The sequence below is a fragment of the Cetorhinus maximus genome, chromosome 3 (genome assembly GCF_964194155.1).
Source record: "Cetorhinus maximus chromosome 3, sCetMax3.hap1.1, whole genome shotgun sequence".
In the NCBI taxonomy this organism is placed as follows: Eukaryota; Metazoa; Chordata; class Chondrichthyes; order Lamniformes; family Cetorhinidae; genus Cetorhinus; species Cetorhinus maximus.
The window spans coordinates 191,689,808-191,702,767 of record NC_135881.1 but is presented as its reverse complement, the minus strand read 5'-3'; the positions used below and the strand labels follow the sequence as shown (position 1 = coordinate 191,702,767).

General features: G+C 42.7%; 1 protein-coding gene across 8 annotated transcripts in view; it reads right to left on the bottom strand.

Annotated features, from left to right (window-relative positions):
* fhod3b (formin homology 2 domain containing 3b) overlaps nucleotides 1–12,960 on the bottom strand; it is a 597,288-nt gene that overhangs the window by 49,744 nt on the left and 534,584 nt on the right. For all 8 annotated transcript variants that reach the window (XM_078539467.1, XM_078539468.1, XM_078539469.1 and 5 more), the window contains 3 exons: nucleotides 12,101–12,259; nucleotides 6,112–6,294; nucleotides 5,178–5,297 (listed from right to left, as the gene is read on the bottom strand). In XM_078539467.1, the coding sequence (XP_078395593.1) occupies nucleotides 5,178–5,297; nucleotides 6,112–6,294; nucleotides 12,101–12,259 (462 nt within the window). The remainder of the gene's footprint in view (nucleotides 1–5,177; nucleotides 5,298–6,111; nucleotides 6,295–12,100; nucleotides 12,260–12,960) is intronic.

Sequence of the window (12,960 nt, the reverse complement as noted above, 5' to 3'; positions counted from 1 at the left end):
CCGATTTCCTTGCTTGCATTTATTTAAGCTTTTTACTTTATCTTGCTACAGTCTTTTATCTCATCGATTGACCATGGTTGGCTTACTACACAAGTGGAGCTTTTGCCTTCTCCAAGCATATACTCGTTTTGTATCATAAGGAATACCTCCCACCGTTTATCGGGTTACACATGAACAGTTCAACAAAGTGTACTGTGATTAATGTAATTTCTCTTCCATTTGAAGAGAATATTAATATTAAATTTAATATCTTTGTTTGTGACTCTCCCTTCTCCCTCTCCAGCACAATATTAAATTCAATTATATTATGGCAACTACTACAAAAACATTTCATCCCTCCCACCTTTTACCCTTCCAGCCTCCAACTGATCATCCAGCACCATTTCCACTATTGCCAACATGATGTCACCTCCAAATACACCTTTACCTCCCTCCACTTTCAATATTCAAAAGGGACTGTTCCTAACACACACTCCCTTCCCAGAGCACCATGCAAATGCAGGAGATCCAACACTTGCCCTTTCACCCCTCTCTTCCTACCATCCAGGGCCCTAAGCAACACCTGCCCCCGCACCCCTCCCACCCCCTAACTGAAACAGCTACCATTTGCATATCTTCCAAATCTGCTGGTCATGAAGTGGTCTCCTCTACATTCGGGAGACCAAATGCAGTTAAGGTGATCGCATTGCTGAGCATCTACATTCAGTATGGAGCATGACCATGAGCTCCCGGTCACTTGACATTAATTCTCCATCCCACTTCCTCTCTGACCTTCGCCTCCTGCACTGCGCCAGTGGAGGTGTTGTGAGTTCTTTCCTGGAATGGGGGTGTCCCTATCAGCACAAAGTCTGTGGGTTGGTCTGTGCCCCTGGATTCCACTCACTTTACTCCGCCACAGCCCCAAGTCAACACAATCCTCTCTGCTTTCCCAACTTTTCCCTGCTCCCCTCCACCCTCGCCACCTGCTGTTCTACTTTACATCCCCTCTGGTCCCATCTTTTGTTTCTTTCCTTGCTCCATTAATTACGACCCTCTATTGCCTTGTATCATCTTCCCATGCGTCATTTAATCACCCCTGCCCTTCACAGACCTCTTCCTGTCTCTCTTTTCCTCAGCTATGTACTTGCTTAAAAGTTGTTAATTCTCGAACATCTAAGAGCTCTGATGAAAGGTCTTGACCTAAAATGTTAATTCTCGCTCTCCACAGATGCCACCTGACTTACCAAGTGTTACCAGCAATTTCTATTTTTATTTAACCTTGTTAACGAGAAAGGCTCACTAGAGCCATGAACCTTCTTTGCAATGTCTTTATCTAGCTCCCGTCTATTTTTTATCTCTGCTTGTTACTATCAGTTCTTTTTTTTCCTTTTAGTTTCTACACGTATTCCCAGCTAATGTGCCTGTCCATGATGTGTAACACTAAGGCTTCCACTTTGATTGTTATCCCAGTTCTCCAAGATCTTTTTCAAATTAAGCCTTTATTTCACTGTACTCTAATCTTAGCCATCCCTTGTTACTTGACATTATTTTCTCATTTTAAGTGCATAACATTTAAAAAAAATAGTTTTATAAGTCTATAGTGCCCGGGAAAATGAAGAGGAGCAATTTTAATAATTGGAAATTTGTTGGGCGGTTCATAAATCAGACCTTTACACTCTTAAGATCTGAAGAAGAGTCATATGGACTCAAAACGTTAACTCTGTTTCTCTCTCCACAGATGCTGTCAGACCTGCCGAGTTTTTCCAGCATTTTCTGTTTTTATTTCATATTTCCAGCATCTGCAGTATTTTGCTTTTAGACTTTTATATTCAATTTGTTGATCAACGCTTCCATTCAGCTGCACTCCATGTCAAGAGCAAATCCTCACATTATGTTCTCTATTACCACCCTTCTACTTCCCTGTACATTATACAATTCAATGCATCACTATTTTTAGTTATTTAGGCCAAATAACACTGTACAAAAGTGTGTCTACTCAAGAGTACTAAGAAGGTAGAGAAGGAATATGTATTCGCTTTCTTTTGCTAAAAGTTATTTTAGTATCAGATTCCCGCCGACCAACACTTAAATCTATAGATTTGATTATGCCTAGGAATACATCAATTCAGTATGGATTTAGTCAGCACCTCAAAGCCCTGAATGTCTCATCGTAATGACCAAACAACCAATTCAGTGTTAGTTTATACAATGTCCCACGTCTAAAGGATGAAAGGGGTAATGGCGGCATGGATGCAAAATAGGCTAAAAGACAAAGGAAAAAATAGTGGCAAGGTGTCATATTTTAGACGAGAGGGAGATGCACAGTGGTGTCCCTAGGGGTCAGTATTAGGTCCATTGCTCATTTTGATATATAATAATGATCTTGATTTGGAAAAAGGGGGCAGAATTTCAAAGTTTGCTGATGGCATAAAACTTGGAAATGCAGTGAGAAAGACAGGGTATAGTGGTAAACTTCAGGAATATAGAGACAGTCAAGTCAATTGGGCAGAAACATGGCAGATGATTTTTACTGTGGAGAAGTGTGAGGTGATTTCTTTTGGAAGAAGAATGAAGGGAGGTAATATAAATTAATTGGTACAATTTCAAAGTGAGTACGGGAACAGGGAACTCGGGGTTCAGATACACAAATCTTTCAGGGTGGCAGGACAAGTTGTTAAAAAAAGTACACATGGGGCTGAATTTTTCCGTTGGCGAGCTGGGGGTGGGGCCTGCTCACCAACATGAAAATGACGCGGGATGACGTCGGGCGGAACCCCCGATGTCATCCCGCCCCATTTAAATATTCAGGAAGGTGGGGAGTCAGCGCGATCAGCTGTCCACCCGCCGACCTGTCAATGGCCACCTTGTTAAAACAATTAAAGGCCCTGCCCGTCCAACCTTAAGGTTGGCGGGTAGGCCAGGAGCCCTGGCGGGCTTCTGAAAAAACATAAAACCTCATCCACCGGTGGGATGAGGTTTCATGTCGGTTTTAAAAAAGTTTAATAAAGTTTTTGTGTACTTTATTAACATGTCCCATCTCGTGTGACATTGTCACATGAGGGGGACATGTTAATGATTTTTTTATTTTTCTATTTTTGCACTTTGACAACCTTTCAGCGATTTCCCTGAGGCAGCACTTTGCCTCAGGGAGATGTGCGTTCTTTTGTGCGCATGCGCAAAAGAGCGCACTGTCGCATTTGGGGAATCTCTCCCCGCCCGCACAGGAAGCGCATAGCGCTTCCCGTCGGGCGTCACGCTGGGTGAGCCTTAATTGACCCGCCCACTTAAAATGGTGGTGGGGCCCGTTTCGGTGGTGGCGATTGGCTGCCCGCCCGCCATCAAGTCGGTCGGACCCACCCGCCCGTCAAGGGCAAAATTCAGCCCACGGTCTTTGGCTTTATAAACAGAGGCATAAAGTACAAAAGTAAGGTAGCTATGCTAAACTATTATAAATCTCTGGTTAGGCAACGCTGGAATGTTGTGCACAATTCTGGGAATCACACTTTTGTCAAGACCTTGTAGAGGGTACAGAGAAGATTTACTGGATTCATACAGGAATGAGGGACTTTTGTTACATGGAGAGAGTAGAGAAGCTGGGGTTATTCTCCTTAAGATGTGACAAGGTTGACAGGAGGTTCAATGGAGGTGTTTAAAATTATCGACAATTTTGATAGAATAAAGAAAGAAAAACTGTTTTCACTGGCAGGAGGGTTGGTAACCAGAGGAAACAAAAGTAATTGGTAACAGACACATATGTGAGATGAAGAGAAACATCTTTTTTTTTAAAAAGTAAGTTATGATCTGGAAAACACTGCCTGAAACCATGATGAAAGCAAATTCGATATCAATTTTTAAAAGGGAATTGGATTTATACATGAAAAGGAAACATTTGTAGGGCTACGGGGAAAAGGGCTAGGGAGTAGAGCTAATTGGATAGTTCTTTCAAAGAGCTGGCACAGGCATAATGGGCTGAAATGTCCTCCTTATGTGCTGTATAATCCTACAATTCTCCAAAGAAATTATCCCTATCCGATGTCCTCATGCTGTGAGCGAGAATATCACATTGACGACTGCTCATCACCGAAATATCTTTTCCACTTTGCACACTTCAAATTTTTAAAAACTTCTTGTTTTTTTTCTCTCTTGTAGCATGAATAATTCAACTCTTTCCTCATTACCATAGCTCCAATTCTCTGGGGTCATTTTGGTGAATTTACACTGTATGCCGTCTGTCTGTCTGTAGCTTTTATCTCTTGGATTATGTAGAGAATATTACGGACTGGAGTTTGCAGTGAAAATATTAGCAAGGTTAGCAGAGTTCACCATTACTCATCTGCAAATCAAAGAGCAACTTCCAGCATGAGCAGTTTGACAGGAAAATCGGAAGTTCCTATCCGAGGTGCGCTGCATGAGTATCTTGTTGTCTGGCTGCTCATTCAAATGTATTGAACAGCAAAGTTTCTGTACTGTCCCTTTTAGCAGTGCAGCAAGTCTTAATTACTGCCAAACCACCTCTCTGAAACGGAAAGGTAACTTTTGAAATTTGGAGTCTCATTCAGAGTTTAATTGTTGATTTAACGTTTTTTTCTTTTTCTTTATGTTCATCTTATCTCGCTCTCTTACTCTAGCCTCTTTCTCCTTCTCATTATCTATACTTGATTTGACATTGATACTTCCTAAATCAGTCTCTGTGATGCTTATTAACTATTCCACAAACTGATTAGTTAAGGGGATGTACAGCTGCTTTTGTCCTGTTCATGCTTTATTGATTGAGCTACACTGGTTGAATATTTGGCTGACAGCAACTTGCCATGCAAAAGCCCATGGAAAGTTTATAGGCGAGCGCAAGTCTAATGAACAGCTGGCAGAGTTTACTCACTGTCACAGCAAATTCTGACCCATTATACTTTAAGGGAAAGTTGGATTAACATTTGAATCAGAGTAGGAATCATGGCTATGGGGAGAGGGAATTCTCTTACAAAGAACCAGAACAGGCATCATGGACCTAATGTCCTTTTGTGCTGTAAACATTTTATAGTTCCATGTGACAGGGAGGAAGGTTATTTTGCAACAGTTTGGTGGAATAGCTGACACAATGTGTTTTAGTGGGAAACCAAAGAGTCTTCCCAAGATTTCTCACACTGATGTACATACAGTGACATAATAATGAACTAGCGAAAGAAGACAATCAAACTTACATTCGATGCATTTAGGAAGTTCCCTATAGCCAATAATGTTGCCAGGATGTATCTTAAAGTTTTATTGTTCTCTAACTGGTCCATTCCTTCTTTCAAATCCTGTAGAGGCTCTGCAACTTCCTGTAAGTAGAACATGAACATGCCATGCCTTCAAGGTCTAAACAACTGATGCATTGTAAAATTTATCCATGATCATCCAATAAAGCTAATATAACATTTATACACTGAAGTCTCAGAAGCTAAACTACACCAAGAAGTAGGCTGTTCATTGCAGAAGGAAGCTAGGGACAGGGGTTATTTGTATAACTTCTGGGCTTGTATACCCCAAATATTTTCTATGAAACTTTGCTGTGTAACCATGGCAAAGTCATTAAATGACAGACCACTTGAGCAATAATCCGATTTGCAATTCCTTACAGTTTAGCAGCTTCACACAGTTTGTGGCATCAATTGTTCAGTATTGAACACTGATCATCTTCAGGGAACTACATTTATAACCTACAGGAACCTTTCAGGACACAAACTTTCAAACTACATTATGTTGCATTATTGACATACTATAGAATGCTGTGCCTTAAAGGTTAACCATTCCCTCAGCAACCAACAAACGTGTGAGGGATTAAAGTGAACAAATTAAAATCACCTTGGCGATCCTTGTCAAAATTACACCTCTTGATATTTTTCTCCATCATCACAGTTACACAAAATTATGCTGCACCTCATTATCAGCAGGAGAACCAACATTACTTTCATTAATATTCCTTACTGATAGCAACAAATAATAATTTCTGTTTATAACCATGGTATAAGCAACAAAAACCTCAAGATCCAATTGGGCATATTTTAACTACCTGTTGGAGTGGACATCATAGGCTATGCTGTTAATCAAGTGCTGTACATATAACAAATCATTTTGTTTCTAGGCTGGAGTTACCTTCTCTACTGTCTCATAGTCTAGTTTGAAGGCCCAGAGCTGGAGTCTGGCTGAAAGTTCACTAATGGAAGACAAGGTTAGTAGAAACTGCTCTGCGGAACCCAAAGGAATGTCAGGATTCAGTAGCTGGGCCTCCTGGATCTTCTGCTTTTCCTCTTCACTGGGAATCATGGTCAGGATTTTCTAAAATAAAATCAGATACATGAAAGACATTTAATTGATATTCATCTGCAGGAATTGGGAATCTTTTTAATGGGTCTATGCACTTTACATTGGAGAGCAATCCTTCCACATAGGACACTGTCTCATCATATGATTGACAAAGGCAAGTCACTATTATTTTTCAGTGCAACCTAGCGATGTTGGTGATGAAATATTTTATCTCTCAAGGCTCCTGGTACGCAGGAAAGAAATACAATTTGCATATGTTGTCTAACCTTAGATGTTGACTTGTCTAACAACACTCTGGGTAAAGACTGGCACTGGTTAAATACAATCCTTTTGGATGACCTGTGAATATTTCAATGTTGAGTATATTAAATCTTAGATGAATGTTGAAAGCAAATTCAGTAACAAAATTAGTCAAAAAGTGAAAAACTTAATTTTGGCCAGCTTTGGATCTGTTAGATTCTGCCTATTAAACATGTCCTTCTTAAACATGACCCCAGGCATCTTGTAGGATGTGAGGAACACTGCTTTTGTGGTAGATATAATACTTGAAAAAAAAACTGCGAAACAGAATATTAGGGACTACATCAGGGACATTTAAAATTAAACTAGATGCGATATTGGGGCCAAAGATGAATGGGTCAAATGATCTTTCTCTCTCAGGCTTGTCCTTTGTCAACTATGGGCTGAATTTTCCCCCCATCGGGGAGGAAGTTGAAGGGCAGGCGCTTACAGGCGCGCTTCCAATCGGCGCCGCCGATCGGAGGCGCGCCGCCATTTTACATGGGCGGGCCAATTAAGGCCCACCCAGCATGACACCCGCACGGAAGCGCTATGCGCTCCCTGTGCGGGCGGGGGGGTGGGGGGTGAATCCCAAAATCGCATGCGTACGAAAGAGCACACTCATCTCCCTGAGGCTAAGTGTAGCCTCAGGGAGATCAGCTGTAAATGTAAAAAAAGATAAAAATTGAAAAATAAAATTTCCCTAACATGTCCCCTCATGTGACAATGTCACATGAGTTAGGGCCTGTCCATAATTTTTACAAAACCTTTATTAAAATTTTTAAAATCCTACATGAAACCTCATCCCACCCGTGGATGAGGTTTCATGTTTTTTCTAGTTCCCGCTGGGGCTCCTGACCTGCCCGCCAACCTTAAAGTTGGACGGGCAGGTCCTTTAATTACTTAATTGACCCTGTCAATGGGCTCAATTGGCCATTGACAGGTCGGCGAGTGCACAGCTGATTTTGCTGCGCTCCCGCCTTCCTGATAATTTAAATGGGGTGCGGTGACGTCGGGAGTTCCCCCAACATCACCGCGCGTCATTTTACACGTCTGCGAGTGGGCCCCACCCCCGCTCACCGACGTGTAAAATCCTGCCGTATGGCTTAGTGCTAGCAATTTCAGAGTTAGAAGGACATGATCTCAAGTTGCACTCCAGAGCCTTGAGCACATCATTCAGGTTAGCACTCCCTGCCAAAGGAGGGATGAAATGTTAAACCAAAACCCTATCTGCCCTCTCAGCTAGACATAGATTCCCTGGCATTATTTTGAACGAGAGCAGGGGAGAATTCCTCAGGTGTCCTCGCCAATATTTATCCCTGAACCAACATCACAACAGAGCAAGTTGTCTGATTATTTATCACATTGCTGTTTTTTGGGAGCTCAGTGTATGCTAATTATCTTCCAATGTTTCCTATTTTACAACAGTAATTACACCTCAAAAGCATGCCATTGGTTGTTAAGCATATTGGGACATCCTAAGGTCATGAAAGGTGCTATATAAATGCAAATCTTTTTTTTGTAGTGTAGTTGAGCAGTAACTGGAGAGAGCTGGCTCTATATTTGTTTCATTCTGTCTCTTGGCAAGCTTATGAGGGAAGGATGGGCGATAATAGATGTATTTGAGATCCCCAATGATTCTTTTGGGAATGATGAGCAGGAGTTGCTGGAAACATGTCCCTCCCCATGCACCAATTCATTTCAGTCACTCACACTTCTGGCTGCCTGAACGCAAATTGAAAGTCCAAACTAAACGACAGAACAGCTTCCATGAATTAGGGTCTACAGCATCCAAAGAACCAAGCTGTTTGCTTTTAAACCTTCACTTAATTTCAATTTATTTTCTCCCTCATCTTTGTCCTTAGCACCCCATGCCACCCACACTCCCGGCCCCCAATAATGCCTATTTCAGAGCCTTTGCCAGTCGGCCAGCAGATTAGATGCAACAGTAGCTCAGGGCAATGTAGTGTCGGTTTCCTCCCATTCCCTAGGGATGAGGTTTCGGGCACCCCTGAGGTGGAGAGTTGAGACCGGTGTTGGGGGGAGTTGGGGGGAGGTGGATGGTGTTGGGGGGGTGGTAGTGCAGGGTAGGGGTAGTGCCAAAATAATAGCATCGGGTGGCATGTCGGTCTCAGGTACCATTCCCAGCCACCGGCTATTTTTGCTACAAGGCAGGCAGACATTTAGGCACATTAAGAGACTTGCCAGAGGTAAATTTAGGAGGCCGACTAGGAATTTCCACTCGACTTCTATTTTCCCAATATAGCAAGTGGGGGCAGGTTAACTGCCTGGAGGCTGGCACCTCCCTGCTTGCCTGGGTGGAGGAACAGCCAAAGACCACCCGTAGAGGGGCTTCCTTCCCCACAGTGGTTGCCTGGTCAGCAATGTTGTTCTTGACAAGGTTAACCAAACCACACTAAAGATACAACATCTAACTAAGGACATGAAAACACTGTGACCAGATTTTATATTGAACGAGCGGATCCACGCCTGACCCAGAGTCACGTGAAATTGGGTGAGAAGGTGGCACGCCCGCTGACAATTAAAAGGGTAATTAGGCCCATTAAGGGGTCGATTGTCAGCGATTTTACATGGCCCGTCCACTTTTACGGTTGGCGGATAGGCCAAACGGCCTTCACGTTTTCACTACAAACTCCATCCAGGGTGGGGTAAAACGTCCAGGGTTAAATAAAATAAAAGACGACGTTTGGGGGATGAGGTGTTATGTAGTCTGCTGTCAGGTGCTTGAATTGGCAGCATTGACACAGTTTGCGGCAGTTTATTGACCTCATTTCACTTTCACAGTTACTGCTGCTCCCTGAGGCAGCTCCACAGCAGCTGTCAGCCTTCAGGGAGCGCCCGCCCGCACCCTCACTTTTCTCGGCGCCCGCCCTCTTCCCGCACCCCCTGGCAGCGCTGAGCCTTTCTCAGCACGCGTTTCACACTGACTGCCAGTTAACTGGCCCAGCCAGCGTGAAATCGCAGTTGGGGCAGATTGTGGCCGGAAGCACTTATCACGTCCGCTTCCGAGCCCGCTGATCGCACGCACCCAACAAGCGCAAGATTCAGGCCTGTGGCATTTAAATGTCATGAGAAAGGAGATTTTCTATGATGCATAATGGAAGGCAAAACCATGAGCAGCAAAACAAATTCTCATGAGAGAAGATCCTAAAAAATTGACATAAAGTGGACTTTAAATCCTAACTATTACATGTATTTGCTCGATACAGGTAGATGTTGTGATGCTGCCAAGATGGACTCTTTTTCTGGGGGTGGGTGGTGGTGTTATAATTATGAGGTTTATAAGATTATTGTTTTGAGCCTGTCTTTAATTTGAGGTATAATGCAAGGGATCATTTGACTTGTCCTAAATTCTGCCTGACAATAAGCCTGGTTGGTTTGACTGCCAGAGATTAAAGGGGGCCCAGATTGTTTTACTGAGAATAAGGTGCAAGGTGTTTACACTTGGAGACAATGGCAGCAGCTCTGTGCTAACAGTGGATAGACTGCGAGTCTTCAAAGTCCCAAAAAAGGAAATGTCAGGTTGTAACAGTTGTGCTTTAAACTGTCCTTTTCCAAATAGGAGAGTTGTGATCTCAAGGATGGCTAATCTGCATTTCTACATGGATACATGTTGCCATGAAGATGGGCTTTCGGAGGGCAAGGGCTTCTAAGATACCACTGAAACTCAAACACAGGCGGTCTGCCAGGGTCTGGGAAAGACAGAGCAGCTAGAGGCCGAAGGTTCCTGTGGTTCACCATTCAGGAACACAGGTGGGAGCTCCCACTCGGATTGGAAAGACCAAATTTGTGAAGAGTTAAAATGAGGCTGGAAGATTTGCCTAGCTTTAGCTAGAGGGAAAAGTCTCGAGGAAAACTCACACCGTGAAAGTCTGTTCTGGAGTTAAAAATTCCCTGGCTGGGAAAGGAAAAGATGAGAAGTAAATCCCCAGGAGCTAAGAATCATTTTAGACTGGTTGCAGGAGAATTGAAGGTCTATTTAAAGTACAAATGTAACATAAACCTGACAGTGGTTTTTCTGGTTGTGTTAAAAGTTCTATTCTGCAGTATAAGTTGACTACAAAATTAGTATTTAGTCAATAGTGCTTTTAGTCTGTTCCGGTAAACATCTTAAAATGTGAAATTGTCATGTCATCTGTTCAGCTATTAACTGGAAGTTCGAATTTCTTTTTAAAAGTTATGGGTCTCTACGGGGACAGTAACACTTTATAAGCTGGTTTACAATTTCAATCCAGTTGAGCATATAGAGGAATCTTACCCCTGTTAAGATTGTTTGAGTGTGCCGACTGCTTTCTTGTTAAGTTGACAGTCAACATTTCAACACCGGTGTTAGCATTGTCAAGAAAATACAGCTTTCCCCACTGGCCTTGGGAGGTTATCAGCATCAATTAATCAAATCAATAGGAAGATGGGGCAGGAGCCTGTTAGAATCAGATAGATTAGAGGGTGGCACTGGAATCAGATATGATTTTCCTCCCCTAGAATGTGGTGCACCAAATCAGGGCCGTCCATTTTTAAATGAGCTCCTTGTTTCTGGGAATCGCAGTAATAAGTGTATTAATTTAGCGTTTGTTCCTGAGCACCCACCATAACAAATAACTGCAAAAGACAATGCAGTTTCCTCGAAATAAATTTTCTGTGCCAACCCCAGCTGCTGTTTGAGATAAGGTGCAAGTTCATTTATGTGAATATATTAACGGCTTAACTTGACGATTCCCCTCACTCTATTTACAGTGTTGAGGGGGGGGTCAGGAAATAAAATCGGAAGTCGGATCGGTGTGGCGATGTACTGTATTCACTATACTGTGGGTCACACTCAATTATAGTCAGTTCAAATGTCAACAAATACACCAAAATCAGGTGTCACAAATCCTGCTCCCATAAAACAAATAGAAAATAAATGTCATCACTCACCTCTCCAAACAGTAACGCTTAAATCAGCACTGTTGCCAATTTGGATATGTTCAATAAAAATGATGAAGTATTGGATACACCTTTAGCATACGGTGTTATGTCTGACATCTATGATTTGATGCTGATATTTGGTATTAGAATAAGGAAAACCTTCCATTATCTATCAATGAAATGCATTGCCTAAGTAAGCATTACACAGTTAAATGGACAAATTATTCGGTTTGCACATAACATACATAGGTAGAGATATACCTCCTTCCCTGTTCACCTTTACCTCAAGTTACCCAGGGTAACTCAATTCCCACAATTCCACTTGGAGCTCTGCAGCTTTAACCTTTGCCCCTGAAAGCATGACTGAAGTGCACTGAATGTGCAGGAAATCAAGACCAGGCTGGTTTACTTAGACACAAGCTGAGATTTTAGGAGTGGCGTTATTTTAAACATGCTGCTTTGCCATTTGCTTTAAATACTAACTCTGGTATTAAAAATAACACCAACTGAGAAGCATTACTAGACTGCCTCAAAATGAGGTTCAACTTGACTGACTGATCCCAGGCCTCTACCCCGGACAGAAAGGGAGAGACAAATCAAGAGGGAAGCTTACCTCTATGCCTTCCTTGTTCAAGGCGTATTCATCAAAGTTCAGAATTGCAGTCTTGATTGTTCTTGGAGGAGGTAATACGGTCAGTCCAATGTTAATAGCATTGCTCCGCTTTGAGTCTAACACAATGACTTCCTGTCTCTTGCCATCTGCAGCTGTTTTCTGAGATAAGCACATATAATAGAAGTTACATAGCCATACAGAATGAGTCTAACTCTGTGTGTGGAAAATAATCTGTTAGTTCATAGAATGGGGCTACATGTTCAGAGCACATCATAACTGACAAATACCAGGACAGCAAAAGTATAGGAAAATGCATCTTTTCTTCAGCACACTGCCCACCCATATTCCTTTTCAAACAGAGAGGAAAGCAGCCATGAGCACCACTTCTGCTGATCTACATTATGTTCACTATTGTAAACAAAAGGAAGTTGGTGGAGGCCAGAGGCCTGAAAATCCATGGGAGCCTTTTGGTCTCCCACGGTAACGCCACCTGAAAATCAACAGAACCAATCCTCCCCACACCGAAAGAGCAGAGACCTGATTGTATAGGGCCTGAGTGCTTCCCAGGAGTTTATGACATGCCACCTTAACACTGATGAAATTTCTGCAACCCTTTCTCCTCATCAACCCCACACCAACCCCTCCTTACATGGGAGCATTCCTGAAGGGATTCAGAACCGGGGCAGGATTTTTTTTCCCCAAGGAATTCCTGTGCACTCGGGATCTGGCGTATGCCAGGAGGCCTAACTGTTAAGTGATTTGAGGAGTAAGGGCCTCCAAATGGGCGGAAGTGACCTTTCCATGTGGTCCAGGCCATGCAGCAACCTCGATTTCCAAAGGGAATTTGTTAAAAGCAGGAA